This window comes from Arvicola amphibius, chromosome 9 (genome assembly GCF_903992535.2).
Source record: "Arvicola amphibius chromosome 9, mArvAmp1.2, whole genome shotgun sequence".
NCBI lineage: Eukaryota > Metazoa > Chordata > Mammalia > Rodentia > Cricetidae > Arvicola > Arvicola amphibius.
This window is the reverse complement of record NC_052055.2, coordinates 72,815,020-72,841,134: the sequence shown is the minus strand read 5'-3', so window position 1 is coordinate 72,841,134 and position 26,115 is coordinate 72,815,020. Positions and strand designations below refer to the sequence as shown.

Sequence of the window (26,115 nt, the reverse complement as noted above, 5' to 3'; positions counted from 1 at the left end):
TCCCCATCCTCCACTTCACACTTTTCTCTCCTCATCCCCCCCATCCCCCTAGGAATGAAGCCTACTTGATCATGGTGGATGATGGTTCTGATGTGTTCTTGGATTCAATTTACCAGTATTTTATATAGTATTTTTGCATCAATGTTCGTGAGTGAGATTGTTCTGTAATTATCTTTCTTAGCAATGTCTTTATATGGTTTGGGTATCAGAGTAATTGTAGCCTCATAAAAAGTGTTTGACAATGTTTCTTCTGTTTCTATTGTGTGGAATAATTTGAGGAGTATTGGTATTCGTTCTTCTTTGAAAATCTTGTAGAATTCTGAGCTAAACTATCTGGTCCTGGGCTCTTTTTTTGGGGGGGTGGGGAGACTTTTGATGACTGTTTCTATTTCTTCAGCAGTTATAGGTCTGTCTAATTTGTTTATATGGCCTTGATGTAATTTTGGTAAGTGATATTTATGCAGAAAGTCGTTCATTTCCTTTAAGTTTTCCAATTTTGTGGGGTACAGGTTTTCAAAATATGATCTGATGATTCTCTGTATTTCCTCCATGTGTGTTGTTATGTCTCCCTTTTCTTTTCTGATTTTGTTAGTTTGGATATTCTCTCTCTGCCTTTTGTGTAGTTTGGTTAAAGGTTTATCTATTTTGTTGGCTTTTTTTTTTTTTTGATCCAGTCTGATTGGTGTTCTATAATCTTCTTGTATCTTCATAGGCATATCTTTCTTTCTTTTGGGAAAGTTTTCTTCTATGATTTTGTTAAATATATTTTCTGTGTTTTTGAATTGAACTTCTTCTCCTTCTTATATATCTATTATTCTTATGTTTGGTCTTTTTATGGTGTCCCATATTTCCTGAACAATTTGGGTTAAGCTTTTGTTATATTTAATGTTTGCTTTGACTGATGAGTCTGTTTCCTCTGTTGTGTCTTCAGCACTTGAGATTCTCTCTTCCATCTCTTGTGTTGTGTTGTTTGTGTTTGCATTTGTGGTTCCTGATCATTTTCTTATGATTTCTGTTTCTATAATTCCCTCAGCTTGTGTTTTCTTTATTGTCTCTATTTCAGTTTTCAAGTCTTGAATAGTTTCTTTCATATGTTTGATTCTTTTTTTTGGGGGGGGGGGGAATTTGCTGATGTCTTCATCCAGAATTGAACTCCAAATTTAGAATGGGTACAAAGAGAAAGGAAAAGGCTATCTTAAGAATACTCTAGCAAGAGATCTCAGATGACGACATCATTTTTGTCTTTTCCTCCATTTCTTTGAGGCAATTTCTCATTTTCTTTTTAAGAGTTTCAAACATTCTCCTGAAGTTATTTTTTAGTTCATTTTCTTCTGCTTTGTCTATATTTGGTTGTTCAAGTCTTGCTGTTGTAAGGTCTTTTGGTTTTACTGGTGCTGTGTTGCTCTTCATGTTGTTGCATGTCTTCTTATCTTGTCTACTCAGCTTTTTCTTTAATAGGTGTGTTTGGGGCTGTCTTTGATTCTGTTGATTAATCTTCTAGGTGCCAGTGAATACAGGGCTCAGATGTTTTTTCCCCGTGGTACAGTCAGTGCCATGGTTCTAGTTACCCCGTTGGTCACTCTGTGTTCCTGTTGATTGCTCAGTGCTCCCGGGCTTTGTTCAGATCCCTTGGAGTTTTCTGTCTCAGGCCTGCTCTAGCCTAGGTTGTCGGCTCAGACCTTTTTCTGTAAATGTCTATGGGCTGGATCGGTTCCTACAGAGGTCCCTGACTTGAGGTTGTTGTTGTAAAGGACTCTGGCCCTGATCCACTGCCTTGGAGTTTTCAGGCTCTGGTGTGTCCAGACCAGCAGAGGTTCTGGCTCAGGCATATTCCCTCAGAGGTCACAGACTCACGCCTGGACCATCTGAGATCTCTTGTTAGAGTATTCTTAAGATAGCCTTTTCCTTTCTCTTTGTACCCCTTCTAAATTTGGAGTTCAATTCTGGATGTGTCCATTGTGGAGCAATGTGAATATCTTTTAAAGCCCTTGACAAGAACAGGGAAAAGGTTCCTAGCAAAGTTTCCCTCTAGGCCCGTTGTTGCCAGAGTTTCTGTCAATAGTAATTGCCATGCATCTATTCTAAGTCACTGGTCCTTCCCTCAGAGGGCCAGTATGCCACCCTCACATCTCTGATGCTGTCATTCATATCTTTTGGGGGAACCTTTAATTATCAATCTCAGAACATCCTATAAATCTTCATTAGGAAATTCCTTATGAAGTTTTGCTGAAAAGTAGTTACTGTGAGCTGTGTGTGCAGCAGCTGTTTGCCTAAGTTTTAAAAAAAAATGACCGTTTTAATTTGTTTTAAAAATATCCATTGGCACCGGTTCTCATTACAGATGTGTGGTTGTAACATTTCATTTTTAAAATGTGTATCCATCTTTTTTCAGTTCCAAAGGAGTCCAAAGAAACCATCTCAAACCTTAAAAATAACCACTAAACCTACAGTGTTTTTGGTTTTTAAAAATTCTCAAGGGAGGACATTTTTTATCTTGGACCGAAGCTTCATGCAGGGTGGCCCATTTAAAAGAGGCCCTGTGCACAGCCACGTTATTAAATGGGAACGTCTTAAATGGGCCACCCTGTAAATCAGGCTTTCTTCAGTGGGTATTTACTCCCTGCACACTGGAGAGTTTGGTGCAAGTTTTCAGTCGCTGTGCTTGGTAAACAACCCTGCAGCATAAATGCGCACATCCAGGTGATATGTTGTAGTGCAGATCTGAATTCAGACATTGGGCTGAAGCTCCAAGTTCGTTCTGTGCAATGTCATCTTTCCAAGATCTTCTGGAAATTCTGGCCAGCATTACGCAGATCTCCTTTTTAAAAAGCTTTTTAATGGATGAAACACAAGTATACTAGGAATAACTTTTGATTTAAACAGTAATACAACTTTGGATTTTCTTTTACTGGAAATCTTTTAAATCAGGACAGACATCTTTCCTTAAAAATACTATAGGATATGCCGTACTTGATATTTTTAATCTAAAGATTCCCAACATATTATTCTTTTGAATTATATATGCGTACACACACACATGCATACACACAATCTTTTCCAGAATAATATCTTATTTGAGCAGTAATCTTTGTAATTCAAATTTGGTGAAAGCCCATCCAATTTTTTAAGGAAAGAATATAAATTGATGTCTGTATATTATATGTTATTCCAAGTTCCTCAAATCACAAATCAAAACAAAAAGAGAAGCAAAAGAATGGGCAATTGGCACTGTATGAAAAAAGGCACTTTGCCAAGCCTTCCTTAGTCTATTATGTCCGTGCTGGGCGAAGTGGTTTGAGACCCTCAACATTCCTGCCATTTAACCTTCCACTGCCCAGAGCAGTGCCCCTTTTTCACCTGCAGTAACACAGCTGCATGCTTTGTGATGTTCTGTCTTTTGTTTTGAGCTTCCTGGGGTGTTTTCCTTAGGACCTTTATGGTGTCATGAGATGAGAAATTTTGAGTATTGGGCAACACTGCCATTAATGAGTGTGGAGGTTTCTGTGTTTATGACTTTAGACTCAGCATAGGCTTCTCTATATCATGTACAGATGATGGTGTTAATTAACCCTGCACACTTGATTGCATAGTTGATTGACTGTAGAATTTCTATCAAAGGTATCTGAATCTCCAAATTGTTCCTGGTGTTTCTCTAGCTTACCTACAAGGGATTTAAAAAAAAATTCTATGGGTCATACTTGTTTGTTTTATTCTTAGAACATTTTAGGCCATTACAACTTGAGGATGCTGGTTAACAGCTTCCTGTAAAAAACAGCTATCCTATTTTAATTCTATATATCATGGAAACTAGAGCCTGGAGGGCAGATGAGAAAAAATTCCTAATAAAGAAAGGGTTTTGAAATAGGAATCCCAAGAAGGTAGAACAAGGTGTCATGATGGTTGGTGTGGTCTAGGCCGATCATTTTCCTCTGGAGGAATGTAAGGAATTGCAAGTGAGAAATAAAGTAGGCTGTTTGTTCGTTTGTTTGTTCGTCTTTGTAGACATGCTGCGCTCACATCTTTAGAAGTGTGTTCTTTTAAAACAGAGTACAAATAATTTGAGTCTGTTTCTAAAGTCAGTGGTTTTCATTTTAAAAAATTTAAGTCAGTGATTCTGAACATGATAACAAAAAAAACCATGTCGCAGCTCTTGTAGGCAACCTCATGTTATTGTCTCACCTCACGTTCTATAAAATGTATCAACTAAACAGTGTCTCATTTATTCTTCCCTCACCCCGTAATGAAGTGACATTGTGCTACCAACTTACTAACTGACCACTTAATGAATGTGTAAAGGTGTAACTAACAAAAATATAGTTTGTTTCCTTAAAATTTTTGTGTGCTGTACGTGTGGTTATGTGTGCACAAGTTTGCACACATACGGAAGCCAGACAAGAGCATTGCGTGTCTTTCCTTCTCACTCTCCACCCTGTTTCCCAGGCAGTGTCTGTCACTGAACCTGAAGCTGACTTACTAGCCTGGTTCAGTGAACTCCCTGGATACTACTCTGTCCAACCCCCAACACTGGGGGTTGCAGATACTCATGGATATGACTAGCTTCGGAGTGGAAGCTGGTAACTGGAATTCATGATCTCATGCCTTCAGAACATGTTCTCTTACCCACTGAGCCATCTCTCCAGATCCCCCTTTTCTTTCTTTTTTTTTTTAAATTTTTATTATTTTCTTAAAAATTTCAGCCTCCTCCCCGCCTCCTACCCGCCTCCCATTTCCCTCCCCCTCACCCCACACCCCTCCCTCCCTTTCTCCTCCCTCTCCAGTCAGAAGAGCAGTAAGGGTTCCCTGCCCTGTGGGAAGTCCACAGTCCTCCCCTCTCCATCCAGGTCTAGGAAGGTGAGCATCCAAACAGGCTAGGCCCCTCCCAGAAAAGAACACAAAAGTGACATGGATCTAAATGAAGTTTTCACTTGCCTGTGCCCCCTCTGTTTGAATAGATGGTGATCTTAGAGGTCATTACCTGACTTACTCAGGACCAGTTAGAATTAATGCCCATGATACCTTTTGGATATTGAGGATTCAGGATTTAGTTACTAAGGGGACTCATCTCCTTCGGTCAGGATGTTTTCATTTTACACCAAGACAAGGTAGGTAAATAGGCCTGTCTTTCCTTCTGCCTATTAGCCATTGAAGGCAGAAAAAGAGAGTTTGTGGCTGTATCATGCATAGAAAGTTGATACAATTTTAGTGGTGACACATGCCTGTAATTCTGGCACTTGTGAGGTGGAGGATTAAGGCCCAGGAATTCAAGATTGTGCTAGGCTGTGTAGCAGTTTCTAGGTCAGCCTGGGCTACATGAATTCCTGTCTCAAAAAAGTAAATGAAATGAATCTAGATATAGTGTTTCAGGGAGAAGCTGCATTATTCTTCCTGCTCCGGTTTGACCGTGGTCCTTGGCTTTTGGCTGCTTGACTCTCGTCACATTGCTTTCTTCTTATAAGTGTTCATATTGTTTTTAATCTGTGTCTCTTGTGCATTTTTTTCCTTTTTAAGTCAGGCTACTTACTGTATTGGATCAGAACCTACCTGATTGTCAGTGTCTTACATATTCCTTTATAAAGATCCTGTTTCCAGGGCAATCATACTCCGAGGTACTGGGTGTCTTAGTTTGTTTTCTATTTCCATGATAAACACCATGGCCTAATACAGCTTAGGTAGGAAAGGGTTTGTTTCACCTTACAGCTTTACAGTCCATCATGAAGGGAGTTCAGGGCAGGAACTTGAGGCAGGAACTGAAGCAGAGGCTGCATCGTGGCTTGTTCTCCATGGCTTACTCGGCTTGGTTTCTTATAGCACTCAGGAGCACTTCCCACAGTGAGCTGGGCCCCCCACATCAGTCATCAGCCAAGAAAACGCACCACAGCCTTGCCAACCAGTAAAGGCATTTTCTTAACTGAGGTTCCCTCTTCCAAATGACTTCAGCTTATGTCAATTTGACACACAAATATCCAGTAAAGCTGCCTATATTTGTCCAGCATGTTTAACTAAGAATGCATTTTTCATGTTTTTTTGAATTCTTGTGAAATATCCAAAAGAAGAGTAGTATTTCATGACTATACTCTTCACATTTTAGAGTCCATTCACACAGTTGAACTGGACCTTGACTACTCCTACTCATGCGTTTCTGTATTGCTGCTTCTGCTCTATTGTGAGCGGTGGATTCACAGCAAAGGCTTTATGATCTTGTTCCAGAAAAGCGAGATAATAAATGACTCCGGAATTGAAACAGGGGCTTTCCCCCTCATTTATTAAAATGGGTTTTAAGTAAATGTAGTAATATATTTTAAACATGTATAATTTAAAGTACATTCTCTAGACTTTCATATATTCTGTTGTCTCCATACAGTTTTATGTTAGACCAACTGAAAATAAAACTTGTGCAAGCACTTAGGAGTGCCCTAACTGTATGTAGACCGACGGTTCGGCTTTTTTTTCAGTGTTGTATGAGAGAATACTGCTGAAATTAATTAAACTGCTATATAGATTGTGGTCAACATATATAAACGTGCACACACATGTATGTAGTCAGCATTGTAGTTGGGAACCCAATTAGGAAACAGGGTTTCAGTGTTGGCAGGTACACTTTTGGAGTTCACCTCTATAGATAGAAAACTTAGCTAATAAGGGATGCTTAACCCCACATCTCAAACATGTACACATCTAGAAACTATATACTCCATTCACTGCTCCAGCATTAGCATATTTGAGAACTTGAAGGTTGTAGACAGTTACTGCTCACTGAGTGAAAGAATAGTCTAACTGGAATTTAAATCTAGAAAATGTTCTTGAATTTAAAAAACTCTCCTTTGGATCTTCAACAGTCCTCCCAGTCTTCCCTCTCTATCCTTAGAATAATACCATTTTGTGGAGCAGAAAGGATGCTCTGGAACTGTTGTTCTAGTGCCGGTATGCTGATTTATTCTTATTTAACTAAGTGAGTCTCTACTTTTGCATTTACATTATATTATAATTACATAATTTTACTTTTCCCAAATCCACTTCTTTTTTATTTTTATTTTTAAAAGTTTTTTGCTTTTGATTTTGGATTTTTTGTTTGTTCGTTTGTTTTTATTTTTATTTATTTTTTTTTTTTTTGAGACAGGGTTTTTCTGTATAGCTTTGGAGCCTGTCATGAAACTTACTCTGTAGACCAGGCTGGTCTCGAACTCACAGAGATCCATCTGCCTCTGCCTCTTGGATTCTGGGATTAAAGGTGCGTGCCACCACACCTTTTTGACCACTTGGTATTGGACAGTCCTTTAGGTAGCTCATCCCTGAGGAAGAATAATTCTCCTTTTCTCGTCAATGGTTAATTTCCTGGAGGTCTTCTTCTAGGCGTGGGCACTAGAAAATCCCCAGTGATTTTCTACCTACTTTATTAGGAAAAATATAACCTTGGAAATGAATGGAAATGTCACACACTAAAATTAAGCAGATCCAAAGATTATACACCATAATGAGCTTCTGTGCCATTAGAATGGCATTCAGAAAGATTTGCTCATAAAACTTGCTTTTGTTCTCAAGTCCTGTTGATAAAGTTGGGTGCCAGGCAAGTCTGCGACTTGGTTTCAACTCCTCTAAAGCTCACTGTTTACATGGAAAGCAGATCAAGGAAAACATTTAAGTCAATATTGCATAAAATTTTTGTTTTTATTGTAAAGTTATGGTGCTGCAAAATCACTATTAAATTTCACTTTTAAAGAACCTTTAAAGAAGCTTTTAAAATCTTGTTTGATTTTACAAAATAATTACACTGAATTAAATGAGCATTTTTTTCTATTGTAGTAAAATTGTTACACAGAGCATTGTTGGTTTTCTTTTCCCTTGCCCATTCCTACCCCACCCTGACCCCAGATTACTGCAGGCTATTTTGTTTTAACAGCATAGTAAAAATGACAGTGACAATTATGTGAAAATATAATAACAGTAAATATATCAGATTTTCTCTTTTGAGATTGAAACTTATATATGTAAAAATACATAATCTCACTTTAGTTCTTTTGTTATTTTTGGTTTTGAAAAGAAAAACTCATGTTTACTTGATTGATTTTTTTTGTAACTTGGGAAAATCAGCAGGTAGAGATGACCTGTATAAATTTGTTGTAGAATGGAATAATAGGTTATGAAGATTTTAATGTGAAAACTCTGTTTTGGATCTTGTGGTTAAGACTGATAGGCTTGGACAACACCTAAACTAAATACATGGGCTTTGAAAGTCTGGGGAGTGGGCAGAAGGTGAGGTGTCCCACCAGAGAGAACACAAGTTATGTGATACTCTGGTTCTATATAGATACAGTGAGAGACAAGTTGTTCACACGCAGGTCCTGGACTTCTCTTGGACCCAGGATATATGGCCACACACTGTTTCCTCAGAGCTGAGCAAGTGTTTTCTCTGTAAAGAAGAAGTAGCATTCTCTGACCGAAGGGAATGTGTCCATGACAGCAACACTCCAACCATTACTCCTGTAGACTCTTATGGAAATCGGAGATACAAACAAGATCTTTGCCATCTCTGAGATCTCGGAGATGCTTCTCTGCCTGTCCTCTATACATGGACTAGGAAAGGCATTCATGTATTAAGCTGCAAAAAAATATACCCTCAATATTAATAATAGTCACATACCTAATTAACTCATTTCCTAGTCAAAATTTTAATCTCTGTAGTACCTGTATTGTGTTATTTTATTGGTAATGTGTTTAGTCTTACACTTACTATTGTAGGGTTTCTAGAGTAAATTGTTTTTTAAGGTAATTAAAAAGTTTGTGGGTGTGCACCTTGTATGCAGGTGTCTTAGGAAGTCAGGAGAGAGTGTTAGATCCCCTGTAGCTCAAGTTAAGGGCAGTTTTGAGTAAACCCAAAAAAGTGGGTGCTGAGAACTGAACTTGGATCCACTGGCAGAGCATCAAGCATTTTTAACTGCTGAGCCATCTCTCAAGCCCCATTACTGAAGTATATTTTTAACAAGGTTTTAACCTAGGGAAAGTTTTGCTATTACCGAGTGGTGTCTAAACTTGGTCATGTCCTTACCTTACAAACCTCTACTACTGACCTGCACTCACTCAGTGGTTCAAGTCTCAAACCCCACATAGAAGAGACTGTAATGTGGCCTCATTCCAGCCTGCCCTCTCATTTCTCCTTTTCCCCTCTACCCATACTCATCAACTCTGAGTTTCTCTTGTTTCTATGTGATTTATAGGTAATAGTACCATGATGGCATGTAATTTACTTAATTCCAATTTTTGTTTTAATTTATTCTTCTCTCATACAATACACCCCAGCCACATCTTCTCCTACTTCCACTTTTCCCAGTTCCATCCCACCTCACCTCTCCCCTAGAATCAACTCTCACCTATCTCTCCCGCTACTCAGGGACATGAGCTAAACATGGCACAAGTTACAATAATACCAGTCATAAAGCTTCATATCAAGGCCGGGCAAGGCAACCCAGTAAGAGGAAAAGGGTCCCAAGAGCAGGCAAAAGAGTCAGACACCCTACTCCCACTGTTAGGAATCCTTCCAAAACACCAGGCCAACAACCATAATATATGGAGAGGACCTAGCAGAGAGCCACGCACACTCCACATTTGCTGTCTCAGTCTCTATGAGCCCCCCATGAACCTTGCTTACTTGATTAACTGGCCTTGCTCAGGTGTTTTCAAACTCTCTAGCTCTTTCATGGGGTTTCCAGAACTCCCAAGGGATGTGATGGAGACCTCAAACCTGAGCGCGCTCTCTCTCTCTCTCTCCCTCCCTCCCTCCCTCCCTCCTTCCCTCCCTCCCTCCCTCCCTATGTCCCTCTCCCTCCCCCCCCCCCCACAGAATGTTTGGCTCTGGGTCTCTGTATCTGGTCCCATCAGTGCTGGGACTGTTAAAATATGTTCTTGAGACTTTTAAAAAGCAATGTGACTTTCGTGTGTGTGTGTGTGTGTGTGTGTGTGTGTGTGTGTGTGTGTGTGTGCGTTGCATGTACAAGCCCGAGGTTAATACAGACAGCCTTTATTGTTCTTCACCTTGTTCTCTGAGGCAGAATCTTTCTCTGAATCTGGAACTCTTATTTATTCTAGTCTAACTATTTAGCTTGTCCCCAGGAACACCATCTCCTCCTCTGAGGGCTGGCAATACAGGCTGATGCCATGCCCACCAGGCTTTTATGTGGGTGCTGCAGATCCTGAAGCCTATCTGTCATCAAGCATGTTGCTCACATTAACCATTGAGGGAGCTCTCCTGACGCTAAACTCAACTAAGTAGAAACAAGTCATTTGTTTACATGACTTTAGAGATAATTCTTAATAATGTGCTTAATAATGTGAAAAGCTTTGATTTTTACAGTGCTTTTCCTCTCCCCATTATTAATTTAGCTGCTGTGTTCTTTACACAAGATTTGCATTTCTTCATATCCCACATTTAGCTGTCAGTATGTCTTCCAGAAGCCTACTATAAGCTACTCCATTTGTCATCTGTAACCTCATTTCATTGTTTTCATTGTAGAAGCTGAACTAGCCTAAATCTCTAAGTATTGGTGAAACATCATATTATGAAGTAGTCAGGAGTTCATTTTTAGAGCTTGTAGAAAGAATGCTGGGAGTGGAAATCCATCTGATGCCATCCATTGACTATTCGCCCTTGGGCCATCTAGACCTGGAATGGAAATAGTAATGGTTACGTAAAGGTTCTTAACCAGATTCTCATTTACTGTGGTGATATAAATCATTATTAATACATTTCCTTGAAGTTAGTATCTGTGACGATGACGATATGTATACATGTATACTCTGGTAGTTGCTAAGTACACAGAACAGTTGGCCCTCTACATCCATGGGTTTCCTATCTGTGGATTCACCTTCAGACTCTGGTCATGCTCCTAAACAATGCTGTATAATAATTCTTTCTGTAGCATTCACATTATAGGAGCTAATCCCACAAAGGGCATATCCAGGCTCTGTGCAAATGCTGTACTTGTTTTGCATAGGAACTTTAATTGTCCTCACATCTTTGTGTCTATGTGAAGCCTGCAACTAGTACTCTGCAGATACCCAGGGGCAACAGTATGTTTTTACTGATATTTTAGTATACTTAGATGCCCTCATATGTGTCATGGAAAGCTTGTTAAAGTATTGACAAAGCTTTCAATGGTACAGCTTAATAGATGATTTTAATGATAATTTGTGTAGACTTGTATAAAAAGTTATTTATACATACCAAAATTTGAAATTCTTGTCTATAATCTAAAATGAAACCAAAAGATCGTTTAATATATGCTGTATGTTTATTCTCAATAGAATCATAACATATAATTATATCTTAACATCTTTCTCATGTCATCACTTTTTTATACATGTTCAGAGAATAAATTGAAACTGCATTTTTTCTGGGTATACTAAATTCCATTTTGATTTGAAGAATATTGTTGAGACTAGAGATAAATGTTTTCTTTATTTTCTCTGAACAAAAGTGACTGATCATTGTCTAGTTTACATATTCTATAAAGACAGTTGTCTTGTATGCTTTATGATTTAAATTGAATCCTTTTCTGAATAAGCAAATGGAATATATTATGTAGTACAACTGGAATATATTATGTATTTTCCTTACGGCAGTCACAGATATTTGTACAATTAATTTTTAAATTTCTTTAGTAATTCTACAATGACTTTGCAGTGCTTTCCTTGTCTGTATCTTCATTTGCACACCCTTGTATTGTGCTGGACTAATGCTTTGACTTTTGTGAATAAAATTACCAGGAGAAAATCTATGCATGGCAGTTTTATTAATTAACTGATGTTAGAAATTATGTACTTTTTTTCTAGAGTGCTGCTTATAAGAAATATAATTACATTAGGATTTTGGCATAATTTTGCCTCACTTTTAAAATTGTTGTGGGAAGGATGGTTTTAGTAGGAGACACTTTTAAAAAGATGATCAGTTTTTTAACTAATTTAAAATTTTTTGTTTGTTTTGAAACAGGGTCTCACTCTGTAGACCACCTCAGCGATCTGCCTGTCTATGCCTCCCGTGTGCTAGGTTTAAAGGCGTGCACCACCACATCCACATTGATATCTAAAGTTATCAATCTTAAGAAAATTCTGAATGTCTAATTATTAGGGACTTGAATGAGTTCACAGTTCATAGATAATTTGTCTTCATCTGGGATGATGCCATGGCATGGGGTAGAAATTTCAGCAGGATGTTGCATGTCATATTACATGCCGCCTTTATGGACAAGATGGAGAAATGACGCAGTCAGTCATAAAGCTGGCTCACTCTTCACAGTCCACAGCAGTATTGACTGTGGGATCCATTGTCTGTATTTGGCTTGTTCTCCATGTAAGAGGGCTGTTTTGTCTCTGTTGTTATTTATTTATTAAAATCTGAGGAACTTTTCTATTCAAATCAAAACTTAAACCTCAATACATAACCAAATGAATACTAACCGACTTTGACTAAATAGAGATTTGACAGTGGTGGTCTTTGGGAAAGTCTCCCCAAGGCTGTAGCAGTTATTCTGAGACCTTGTCTTGTGACTCTTCCTGGGGAGACATAAACAGATTCTGTTCACTCTAGAAAGGGCACTGACTACAGGCCAAGAAATAGTTCGGCAAGTCTAGGTTGTTGGACTTGAGAGCTTATTGAGGTTACTTAGGAGCATGGCTGACTCCAAGGCCGCTATGTCAGTGGCTGGTTGCTCCAGAAAGCCACACTTTGGGGTTGTCTGCACAATACACAGGCCGATCAGCAGTAGAGCGTCAGGGATTGCCTTGCTTAATATGGTCTTTTGACACTCCTGACTCCCTCAAGTCCGTGCCTGGTAATGTACATTACCCTCACTTGTCTTTCTAGGAAGGCCTGTTTCAGTTCTGGGAAATGGCTATACAACAGACCTGCATGCTAAGAACTGAGAAATGTTGTACCTTGACAGGAAACATGAGGTCTGGTGTCAGTTAGGTCCTTGCATAGATTGCCCTGGGCAAGGGATGGGAATAGGGGGTTATTGTCAAAGGACATAAAGTTTTTGGGTACAGGAGAAAAGTCCTAAAACTGTATTGTATAGATGAGCATACTACTCTGTAAGTTTACTCAAAAATCATAGGATTGTGTACTTTAAGCAATCAAGTTTGCAGGCTATGTAAATAATATCTCAAGCTGGTTTTTAAAGATACTCTTTAGCAGACAAAACTTTTGAAAACAATGCTTATTCAAAGTTTTGAAAGTAGGATTTTATATTTTCATGTAAGCTGATGTCTGGAATGAATTCTACTTACATAGAGAGCATCTCCCCAAAAGGCAGAGGACAGGCACAGTAATGGCAGCTTAGAGAGCAGTAGGTTTACGTGGCACAGTGCACATAATAATGCCGGGCACATGCAAACCTCAATGCATATTGGTGAGTTAAAGGAAAGTAAACATCGATAAAGATGTGTCTATAAATGTTGAGTTTGAGAGAGAAAGAGGCATGGGCACTAAGATATATGCAAGTGACTTGTACAATTCTTTGATTTTATCTGTTGGTTAAAAGTACCTCAGGATAAAAATGAAACGAGAGGGATAAGGCTGACTAGGTTTATGAGAACAGGATTCTCAAACACTGTATCAGAAATATTGAGATTATCCAGCACAGGAAATCAAATCCATTGTTTCTTCCCAGGAACATACTTGTAGGAAGTTTCTTGGAGGTGAAGATGCTTAATTTCCTATTGTGAGAAAGCATGGCTGTCCTGTATTGGCATTCTGGAGATTGGCATCCTCTATAGAAAAATATCCTTGAGAAGACACACTGTTCATTATTCAGAGATGTGTTTATTGTAAGGCACCCTTCCTGGTTGACTTTTGAGTGGTCACTGCTTAATACCATGGCAACTGAAAAACCAGTTGTTAGATTATGAGGTAAAAGAGTCTGCTTCCTGGTTTGTAGGATTCTCAGCTAGTGTAAGAAAATGAGTGCCTGACACGATATACATACACAAGAAATATTTGTTGGATACTCAGTGGAATTCTTTAAAAGCCCATTGTTTGCTCTTGTTACCCTCATCATCTTATTGTTTAAAACTGGAGAACTTGGCTTGAAACTTCTAGCATCTTAGACTGCAGCTCATTTGGAATCCTTTTGCCAAAGGCCTTAAGTCATTTGGAGTCTTTTCCTCCAGGCAGGGTTCCTAAATTGATGATGCTCAATGTTGTATAATTAACATAGCTTAGAAAGATAATCATGTACATGGCAAGTATATTGGTGATCACGTTTCTTTCTTGAAGAATGTCTCAGAGCATGTGATAGGGTGGTAACGTGTGTTTCAGTTGTAGACAATAATACTAGGATATTTCCAAATTCGTTTAATTGAGAAATAAATTGTTTTTGAAAAACCAAGAGGTCTAATAGACCAATGGTTTTCTTGAAGTGATTGATTCTCTCTGCAAAAATCTTGTAAAAGATTTAATTATACAAAGTAATTGAACCAGGAATCCTTATGTTAATTGTTAATCTTCTTTTCTGATAAATGATTGCTTGTGGTTAAGTTCTTGAGTGTCTTAGAGTTTTGCTCCTTTAATACTGCACCACACAGAAAGACTTCACATATCGAGTTCCATCTTTTGCGTTTGACTGGGTTCAGGACCATAAGCTGGTTGTAAAGCAGAGTGTGTGACTGGCGTCAGCACCAGTGATTGTCGTTTGCCTTTACCATCTTTTCTATTTCCCAATAAAGTATCTTATAAAGGATATTAGAACATTTGATCCGCAACTTGTTAGAAGTTCATTTCAAGGAAAGGTGGATCTTAAGACATGAAGCAAGCAGGAGAAACATTTATTATAAAGAAAGCTTTTGTCTCAGCTTTGGTCTGATAGATGGCTTAACCATTACTTTGGCTTTCACAAACATTTGTTTAACAAGTGTATGTCTGAGAAGTAGATAAGAAGAAATTGTGGAACTCAGAAACATCAAAATTGGAGAGTAAGGTAACTGGCCTATATCCGTGACTCTGATTGCCCAAATCTCTCCTTCTGCCCGTTGGACAGTGGGCATTCGGTCTCAGGGTCTGTCAGAAGATGATGGAAGGCGTCGCATAGCCCGATGATTGTGCTTTGCATGTTTTCCAGTGCCAGATTCATGGATTGGGCTGCGTGCTAGGGCTGTAGGCTGTTCGTTCATTCCATCCACCTGGGAGCAATCCCTGGGGATTATAATGGTACCTAGCCTAGGGAAGTATAGTCAACCAAGGGCCCGGAAGGTAGAAAAGAAACTTTGGTCGGGGCTGCAGTCAGTCATCCAAAGTCTTCTTTAAACCAAGGAGTTGTCACACAGTGTCCATTACAGAGTAATCTGTTACCTGATGTAGGGAAATGTCCCAGAAGACCAGAGCTAAGGGGGAAAAGTTGACTCCGTCACAGCATCAGCATAACACAATACATTGTGTACATTAACATCTGCAGCCATTGTAAATATTGAAGCAACTAGCATCCAAGTAGACACACACATGAAGCTTCTGGTTCTTGTCTTGTGGACTTGGTTCCTGGCACGACAGTAGACATATTCATATACCGTGAGTTCTTGGGTCACTGGCTCAGCGGTCTGCCACAGACTATTACTGTACTTTTCTCCTCTGCTGCCTTTGCTCGGGAGCTTTCCGTTCAAGGTAGTCGGCTCTCCTTTCTGTAATCAGAGTGTGAAAATGTGGAAACAATTATTTGAACTAGAGGAGTGACCTGCTAGATGTACTAAACAGAACAACATAAAACCACAGAGCAGTGTCTCCAGCCTTCTAGAGTAAATATTTTAAGGGAGGAGATGATTCTTGGAAATGACTTCCATGTCTAACACCAGAAATGAAATAAAGCTCTGCTCCCTCTTCAGATTGTTTACATTCATGGGTTTCAGTTTATGTTATCTACTTTCTAATTTTCTGTCTTTTTCTTATTTCAGGATTATTGCTTGATTTATTATGTAGATTTCATCATCGTGTAGTTTTGCTCACTCCTACAGGTGTTGTTCAGGACTTATGGACTGTAATTCTCATGAACTCAAATCTGCACCTGCAAAGGCTTTTTCAGTCTTTGTGGGTTTGAGGAACCTCTGACCCAAAGTGACTTAGGTTTTAGTACCACAGAGCAGCAGATTGGGGACTAAAGCATCTTACCTGACTTCCAGAATATTTCTCTTTCATCAGGCAGGGATGCTGTGCCCCCACTCCCATGGCTGGCCTCCCCAAAGCCTGCCATGCCCTGGGGAGCCAGGTGTGGGAATCTGTGCCCCACTGTTCCACAGCCCCCATCTGTTGTATAATGGGGCTATGTGACCTACAGGTTTTCTAGACTCAGGAGTTTCGTGGCCACATCATTTGTTGGGTACTTCCCCTCCCCTGACTTAGAGCCGTGACACCAGCTGAGTCTTTACTTTGATTGCATTGAGGGACACATAAGGTCAGTGAATCCACCTCTGGCATGGCAAAAGGCATTTCATAAGACTGTACGGTGTGATCTGTCTGACCAAGTCCATGGTGTTTCACTGAGGGATTCAGTAAGTGAATAGCTTACCAGAAGATACCCCCCACACACACACCCAGGGAGATTAGGACACATCTATTTGGAGAAAGTGGTCATTAGGAGTCATTCAAGGTTGCATCTTGCTCTGGCCTCTTGTTACTCTCCCACTGTTTCATATCTGCCCTGAAATGAGCAACTCTGCCCTATCATACCTCCCCACTCCCTGCCTTCCACTAGCCCACTGAACAGGGCCAGGCAAAAGGCTGGGATGCTAAAACTGTTAAAATGTTTCCATTGTTTCTGTCAGGTATTTCTGTTTAACACACACATGCATATGCACACACACAAACACATGTACACATACAAATACATGAACACACACACATACTCCCATGCAAACACACATGTGCTCACATATATACACAAATGCACTCACACATAAACATACACACACACACACACACACACACACACACACACACAAAACACCACTGTGGTTTGGATGGGATTCCAGTTTTGTTATAGAAACAGTATTCGGCTGTGTGGAAAAAGACTTCCTTTCATCTTCATGAATTTACTTTTTATGTACCTTGTCTTTCCTTAACTTCAGCAGTCTTACAGGTTCTAGCTGGTAAGCCTTTTGCCTATTGTATTAAATGTATTACTTTGAATTTTATTCTTCCTGATTCTATTGTCAGTGAACATATTTTGTAAGTTTTCTTCAGATTTTTAATTTCTCGTATATAGGATTGTGAGCTGCCTGCTGTGGGTATAGGGAACCACTCTTGTACTTTGCATTTTGACAAAGCAATTCCCCCTTACAAATACTTTGTAAACCAAGAAGGGATGCAGATAATAGTATATTTTCTTTGGAAGATACAGTTTGTAAGGAAGACATTTATTTCTTTAGTCTAGAAGTTAGAGTGGATTGTTGTAAAGAACAATAACCTCTTTATTCAGCTGATTCTTACAATGAATAGGAAGCATATATGTTTGCTTTACCTAGTTTGCAGCATTAATAATGGTATGTCTTAATTTTTTTCTACAGGTTTTCTTTAGGGGATGCTAGGAGGCCTCTCCATGAAACAGCAGTTTTAGTAGAAGATGTGGTTCACACACAACTAGTTAACTTGGTAAGATCACATATAACCCCATTTGCTATCTCTTTTTCATTCTGTTTTTATTGTACTTCCAACTGAACACATTAAAAAATTTTATTTACAGCTAGATTTTTGGCTTTATTGACATATCTATATAATAATACCCACTTAAGTATATAATCTGATACATTTAATAGTGGGATGTTGCCATAACAACAGTACGTTCAGCTATCACTGATGTGCCCAAGAGGCTTGTTAGAATTCTTTAAAACCTGTTCACTTTAGGATAAAGAATATTTGCACAAATGGTGTGAAGAATTCTCAACTGTTGTTCTTCCTCTGATGTCATTATCATACATAACCATAACAGTTATGGAAACCTGGAAATAATCCTGGCACAATAATTTTTATAGCCTCATTCAAATTCCATCCTCTTTGCCACCAGAGACCCAATCAAGGACACCACACTGGCTGTTAGATTTAGTTGCTATACCTGAGCTGTCTCATTCTGTCTCTGCTAAGCCTGCAGTATTTTCTATCCTCTCATAATCTGAAAACTTTGGAGAAGTGGAGTGTCTTCTGGTTCTTTGGACTGCTCTTATAATTAGAATATAATCATACATGTTGAACACTATTTTTCATGAAGTGATTGGATCTCCTCAGTGCTGCATAGCAAGGATGTCCTGTCTTACTGTTGTGTCTTATTTTTACATTTCTTGGATACATATCGAAGGTGGAAATGCTGAGTTATTTTATTGTATAGATATATTTGTTTGATTGGTTCATATTACAGGTCAAACCCATGGTTTTGTTCATGCTAAATGCCTGCAATAGTACTGAGATATACTCTAAACCCATGTTACTGTTTGTAGTGTGGAGCTGCGGGCGGCTTCCCGCCGCCCTGCTCTCGGCCACCGGCTAGCTTAAAACCCAAAATAACATCACACAAATTGTATTCTTTTAAATACTGCCTGGCCCATTAATTTCAGCCTCTTACTCACATCTTGACTAACCCATATCTAATAATCTTTGTAACACCACGAATGGTGTCTTACCGGGAAAGATTCAGCATGTCTGACCTGGTGGCTGGCTTCATCGCATCTCTCTCCCTGAGGAGAGGCATGGCAGTCTGTCTAACTTAGGAGAGGCGTAGCATCTGACTGAGCCATCTACCTCACTTCCTTCTTCCTGTTCTGTCTACTCCACCCACCTAAGGGGCGGTCTATCAAATGAGCCAGGCAGTTTCTTTATTAGCCAATGAAATCAACTAAAACAGAAGACTCTCCCATATCAACTGTTATTTTAAATATTCAAGTTAGGTTAGTAAAATACATTGGGACATATATTTTTATAGCTATGTAAATATTTTCTTTTTGAGTATTTTTTAACCTATTAGCATTATAACTTATCAGGAAATTTTATAAAATTATTACTATAGTTTTTGCACAGAAGTGATTTTTCTTTTCTTTCTTTTCTACTTATTACTTGGTTTTCTTCTTAATTGAAAAGCTTTCCTGCACTGTTTTTGTTACTTTTTGGGGTTATCAGGAAAGATATTTAATATTTAAATTCTTTCCTAGATGTTATTATCCAGTGTCATCATTATTCTTATTACTTACGCTATTTTAGGGCTACCCACTAGGAGCACATCAATTAACTCATATCCCACATACATTAGTGACCTCAGCACCTGCTCTATGGCATATGGCACAAAGATATTCTTCTAGTGTGTTAATTTTATCAATTTTTAAACTTTGCTGTTAAAAGATTTTGTTTGGCTTACAATTATTTTTACTATATTCAGGGACATCAATCTTTATTGATGATGAATTTTGAATCATAATTTCTTTTTATATAATAACATTGAGGAATAATTCATTTATGTTACTTTCTAGTTTTTTAAATTATTTCATTGTTTCCTTTATATCCTTAGTTCTTAATTCTTTTTGGATATATGGAATCAATTTTGTCTTTTGTTGAATAGTCTCCCAGTTTTATTATAAACATTTGTTAAATGCCTACCTTTTCCCAGTCATTTAAGCTACCTTCTTTATCAATATAGGTTTATCTGTAGCAAGAGTTATAGCTCTTGTACTCTGTACTAGTTTGTCTGTTTTTGTACTCAGGTGATATTTGCTTTATTATATAAGTCTTACAGTGTGTTCTAGAGATTTTAGGGCTGTATTACCGTAACCCCTCCTATTTTTCTAATGTATCTTCCTGGTCTGGTATCATCATACCCCTTATCTATGTTTTCTTTTTCTACAGCCAGAAAATATTAAATAGAGAATTCCAAAAGTGAACAATTAATAAGTTTTTAATGACAATCCATTGTGAGTATTATGCTGAAAATACACATCATCTTATCTGGGAAGTAAATCTCTTTGTCCCAGTATCTGTGTCACATGTCCCACCTCCCTTACTGCTTCCACAGTTACCAGACTGATTGCTGTTCCCTAGCTTCTTCTGTACAAGTCATTCATTTGAAGAAAAATGTTACATTTACATAGCTTTTCTGTAGTATATTGTTTTTTAAGATTTATTTAGTGTGTGTGTGTGTGTGTGTGTGTGTGTGTGTGTGTGTGTGTGTGTGTAGACTGTGTGCACATGATTGCACAATTGGAGGTGCCCTAGAGTCCAGAAGAGGATTTTACATCACCTGGAGCTGGAGTTACAAGTGGTTGTGAGCTGCCTAACATGGGTGCTGGGAACTGACTTTGGATCCTCTGGATACTGAGCCATATTTCTAGCCCCTTCTATTACATTTTTTTTTTTTTTTTTTTTTTTGGTTTTTCGAGACAGGGTTTCCCTGTAGTTTCTAGAGTCTATTATATTCTTAAAGTTGATTTTTGGTTGTTGAACTCTTACCATGCCTAATTTATAGGGTGAACTATAGATGTGTTTGCGTAGAAAGAGTTTAGTACACACAGGGTTTATACTTTCTGCTGTTTCACAAATCCCTTTGAGGCATTGGACAGAACCTAATACTACAGGATAGGGAAATTATTTACTCACTTTTAATGTAAATATTATTACAGTTGCTGCAGGAGCTCCTTCCGCTCCTTCAGCCAATAACCTTTAAGATACCAGCCTACTTGGGCGTGGTCTCCTTTGCTTTAAAAAGCAGTGGTAGCCATGTGCTTGCTCTCTTGCTTCCAGCTCCACTTCTGGCTATTAGATACTTTCCTGGTTGTGCAGAGGGCTGTTGTCTAGGACGGTAATCTGTAAGTTTTTCCTTTTCAATAAATAACCCTTTTATTAATCATAATTCCAAACTGGTGTGGGATTGTTTTGTGACTTACGCCTTCATACCATCTTGTCTAGCATGTATAAAATGTATTAGTATGTTTACTGACATCACATGAGTTTATAATGTAGAATTGCATTGCTAAAGTATTGACTTTTTCTTTGTAACAGTCAGGGGTCTGTATAGTTGTTAAAGATTGCTGATGCCTTTTAGGGAATTTCTTTTGGCTTGCATATTTCTTGTTACATTACTTCCTAAGTACTTTGTGTTCTTCATTGGCTTTATATGTGGGGATTTCCTTTTGTAATTGCATTGTGAACACATAAGCCTGTATACTCAAGATGCAGAGCAAACTCCAAATAGGATAAACCAAAGAAATATGGGTTCAAACTGCTAAACAGTCATAGCATAAATTCTCAAAATCAGTAGACTTTCTTAACCAGTAGCTAAAGGTGTTATAAAGGTATTGGAGTTCTTATCAAAACTCTACAGTCCTGAAGTGTTATGGATTTGTGGGTTAGCAATAATTTTTTTATCTTCTCCCACTGTCTTCAGTTGCCTCTGCTTTTCTCTTTTATAGGGATTCAAGTTATATATATTAAGTAGAGTTAGATTTCTGAGTGCTAGGGATTACAGGTGTATACCACTGTGCCCATCTTTTTGTTTTGTGCATGGGTGCTAGCAGTTGAACTCTGGTTATCGTGATGCGTGGCAAGCACTTTGCCCTCTAATCAGACCCATGATAGCAGCTGTTCAGATTATGTTGTTTGATCTTCTTCATATTCCACCATTCTCGATTCCTCTGAAGATTCAGTATTACATGTCAGCTTGGCTAAGATGCTTTGTAGACCCGACAGAAATGCAGATTCCCAGTCTGTATTTCCAGAAGATTGTTTTGTAGTAGGAGGCCATGGCCAGGATCAGAGCTGCTATTTTAAATATATCCTGAAGATCTTTGTTATCTCAGTAGTGCAAAATTCAGCTTTGAGTGAATCAGTTTAGAATAGTAATTTAAAACTTGGGCTAGATTGTTTTGTGAGATTTGTTTGTGTTGCTGTCTGATACTGCTAATAGAGTCAGATCTAGGTTCATAGGGTGGAGTACACACTAAACTGGCCAGAATGGATCATAGAATTTTATGGCCAACTGAGAGGAAGCTAGATGTAGGAGGAAGAGGTCTAAGGATATGCATTTTTCCCTAGTGGGGGAAGTAGAGAAGAGAACAGGCGATCATTTCTCTGTCACTCCATGGATCTCTCATTTAGCTGCTCCTATACCAGCTGTTCTAGTGTTTATAATTTTTTTGATGTCAAAGGCAATTGTTCCATCCACATAGGTTTGTCAGATGACTATTTTAAAGGTAGGGCTGTTGGTACCCTTGAAAGACCACAAGGTGTTGTGTCCATTTAATGTACAACCTGAATGGCTTTTGACTGTTCTTGATAATATCTTTTAATATTTCTTTCAGAAGCATTCTTTAATTTTGATTTGTTTCTGAGATTGGAGGAATGTTAATCTGTGTTTTTCAATTCTGCAACAAATCATGTCCCCATAATTTCATTGCTATGTTAGCCACATATGGTTTTAATTTTTCTGTCTGTCCTCTGACCCTATATACTTGACCCATCCTGCACTTTGTTTTACATGAAATAAAGTTCCAATCCCTAAAAGCTGGATATTTACCTCCTAAGAGGCCAATCTGGATGCCAAAATTTTAGTGAAATTATTGTTACATCTGGACCTGTGTCTTGCAAACCTTCAATTAGAATGTCATTTATTCACCTCTTTTTCTTTGTTCTTTGATCATTTATAAAAGTTTGCCAAAGTACTTGTTTTATGATCTCTTTCAAAAATTTTGTTTTGTTTATTGAAGCTTTTCTATTATCCAGAGCAGTATGGCTTTTAACAACAGGCATTAGGTCTCCTAATTGCTCTGTGGAGGAGTTTCCCTAATGCTGGCAAGGAATGATTGAACCAAATTTGACATTGGGGCCTGGCAGAGGCCCCATAAGGCATTTCTCAATGGCATATGGTTATCTTACCTATCCCTGGTTATCTGCATTCATTTGTCCAGTGCTGGCCTTTGCCACACCTTCTGCATATTCCGTAAGGCTGGGGCCTTCTGTTTGGATGATCGCTAGAAAAAACATTGTTTCTAGGGACATCTTACCTACAATCCCTTTTCAAACAACCATGTTTACCACAATTAGAACATCTGAGATTTTTATTTTTCTTAAAATTTCTAGAAATTACTTCTTTCAAAACAGCAACATACGTGTGAGATCCAGTATCAGGAATCTTTCTAATCCATTCATCTATTGGTGTTGATCTTGCCTTAAAAGGCCTAATAATCACCTTTTTCCATTCTTAAATAGCATTTTCAAAGGCCAAAAATCCAACTAATATTTGACTTAACTTCTGGATCTCATATCATTTTGTTTATAACTGAAGTCTATCTTTGTAAAACATCAGTAATATCTTCTTTGGGCCTTGTGTAATTTTCGTAAATGACTCAGTCCTATTTCCAGATTCTTTAACCCTGTCCCAAGTATTCAAAGCTGCTATAAAACATAGCGTCAAGCTGTGATCATCAAACCAAGGCTGTCTTTGTATATCAGAATACTGGTCTTCACTGAGAACCCAGTCTTGGGAAATTTCCATACCTCTAGCCCTAACTTGTTGTTCTATGACCCTAGTTTCCTCTCTCCATGTTTTCCATTGTAACACTGGGCCATCTCCCAATATTGCTAGATAGATCTTTTCAGACTTGTAGAATAATTCTTAGTTGCCCGTGAATTTTACGTCTGCTTCACATAGGATGAATGCACACTATATGAAATGACTGATTTTTAAAATCACTTCAAATCTAAAACTTCTACATGCTTCCAGTTAACTTCTGCATAGGCTTGTGGGATGCCTAATCTGGTGGTCATTCTTTTTTTTTTTACTTTATTTTGTAAGATTTCCATCTCCTCCCCCTTCCCTCCCCTCCCTTCCACCCATACCCCCACTCCACCCCTCTCCAAAGACAAAGAGCCATCAGGGTTCCCTTCACTATGTTAAGCCCAAGGTCCTCCCAGCTCCCCCTAAGTCCAGGAAGGTGAGCAACCAAACTGACAAGGCTCACAGTGAGCCCGTCCATGCTGTAGAGTTCATGTTCATTGCCATTGTCCTTGGTTTCTCAGTCCTCCTCCACCGTCATCCACATTCAGAGAGTCCGGTTTGGTCCCCTGTTCCATCAGTCCCATTCCGACTGGACTTGGTGGTCTCCCGTTAGATCTGTTCCACCGTCTCAATGGGTAAAAGCACTCCTCGCGGTCCTGGCTTCCTTGCTCATGATCTCCCTCCTTTTGCTCCTCATCAGGACCTTGAGAGCTCAGTCTGGTGCTCCTATGTGGGGCTCTGTCATTTTCTCCATCCAATGCCAGGTGAAGGTTTTATGGTGATATGCAAGATATTCATGAGTATGACAATAGGATCTGGACATTTCTGGCACCCTCTCCTCAGCTGCCCTAGGAACTAGCTGGGGTCGTCTTCCTGGACACCTGGGAACCCCTCTAGAGTCAAGTCTCTGCCAACCCTAGAGTGGCTCCCTTAACTAAGATATATAATTCCTTATTCCCCTATCCACCCTTCCTATACCCCAACCATCCTATTCCCCCAAGCTCTTCCCATCCTCCACGTCACCCGTTTCTCTCCCCATCCCCCCATCCCCCCATCCCACTTCACCCCCATGTTCCCATTTTTTGTCTGGCAATCTTGTCTACTTCCAATAACCAGGAGGATAACTATATGTTTTTCTTTGGGTTCACCTTCTTATATAGCTTCTCAAGGAGTTTTTACGAATTATAGGCTCGATGTCCTTTATTTATGGCTAGAAACCAATTATGAGTGAGTACATCCCATGTTCCTCTTTTTGGGCCTGGGTAACCTCGCTCAGGATGGTGTTTTCTATTTCGATCCATTTGCATGCAAAATTCAAGATGTCATTGTTTTTTACCGCCGAGTAGTACTCTAATATGTATATATTCCACACTTTCTTCATCCATTCTTCCACTGAAGGGCATCTAGGTTGTTTCCAGGATCTGGCTATTACAAATAATGCTGCTATAAACATAGTTGAACAGATGCTTTTGTAATATGATTGGGCATCTCTTGGGTAGATTCCCAATAGTGGGATTGCTGTTTCCTGGGGTAGGTTGATCCCAAATTTCCTGAGAAACCTCCACACTGCTTTCCAAAGCGGTTGCACAAGTTTGCATTCCCACCAGCAATGGATGAGTGTACCCCTTACTCCATATCCTCTCCAGCAAAGGCTATCATTGGTGTTTTTGATTTTAGCCATTCTGACAGGTGTAAGATGGTATCTCAGCGTTGTTTTGATTTGCATTTCCCTGATTGCTAAGGAGGTTGAGCATGCCCTTAAGTGTCTTTTGGCCATTCGAACTTCTTCTGTTGAGAATTCTCTGTTCAGTTCAGTGCCCCATTTTTTAATTGGGTTCATTAGCATTTTAAGGTCTAGTCTCTTGAGGTCCTTATATATTTTGGAGATCAGGCCTTTGTCTGCTGCGGGATTGGTGAAGATCTTTTCCCAGTCAGTAGGCTGCCTTTTTGTCTTAGTGACAGTGTCCTTTGCTTTACAGAAGCTGCTCAGCTTCAGGAGGTCCCATTTATTCAATGTTGCCCTTAATGTCTGTGCTGCTGGGGCTATATGTAGGAAGCGGTCTCCTGTGCCCAAATGTTGTAGAGTACTTCCCACTTCCTCCTCTAACAGGTTCAGTGTGTTCAGATTGATATTGAGGTCTTTAATCCATTTGGACTTGAGTTTTGTGCATGGTGATAGACACGGATCTACTTTCATTCTTCTACAGGTTGACATCCAGTTATGCCAGCACCATTTGTTGAAGATGCTTTCTTTCTTCCATTGTGTGCTTTTAGCTCCTTTATCAAAAATCAGGTGTTCATAGATTTGTGGGTTAAGATCCGGGTCTTCTATTCAATTCCATTGGTCGACTTCTCTGTTTTTATGCCAGTACCAAGCTGTTTTCAATACTGTAGCTCTGTAATAGAGTTTGAAGTCAGGGATGGTAATGCATCCAGAAGTTCCTTTATTGTATAAGATTGTTTTGGCTATCCTGGGTTTCTTGTTCTTCCATATAAAGGTGATTATTGTCCTCTCAAGATCTGTGAAGAATTTTGATGGGATCTTTAAGGGGATTGCATTAAATCTATAGATTGTCTTTGGTAGTATTGCCATTTTTACTATGTTGATCCTCCCAAT

The 26,115-nt window shown here is 38.9% G+C and overlaps 1 protein-coding gene across 7 annotated transcripts in view; it reads left to right on the top strand.

Moving 5' to 3' along the window:
- Supt3h (SPT3 homolog, SAGA and STAGA complex component) overlaps positions 1-26,115 on the top strand; it is a 367,984-nt gene that overhangs the window by 151,567 nt on the left and 190,302 nt on the right. For all 7 annotated transcript variants that reach the window (XR_006020875.1, XM_038342156.2, XM_038342152.2 and 4 more), the window contains one exon: positions 17,536-17,620. Coding sequence is in view for 5 of the 7 variants with exons in the window: in XM_038342156.2 (XP_038198084.1) it covers positions 17,536-17,620 (85 nt within the window). In the remaining 2 variants the exon portion in view is untranslated. The remainder of the gene's footprint in view (positions 1-17,535; positions 17,621-26,115) is intronic.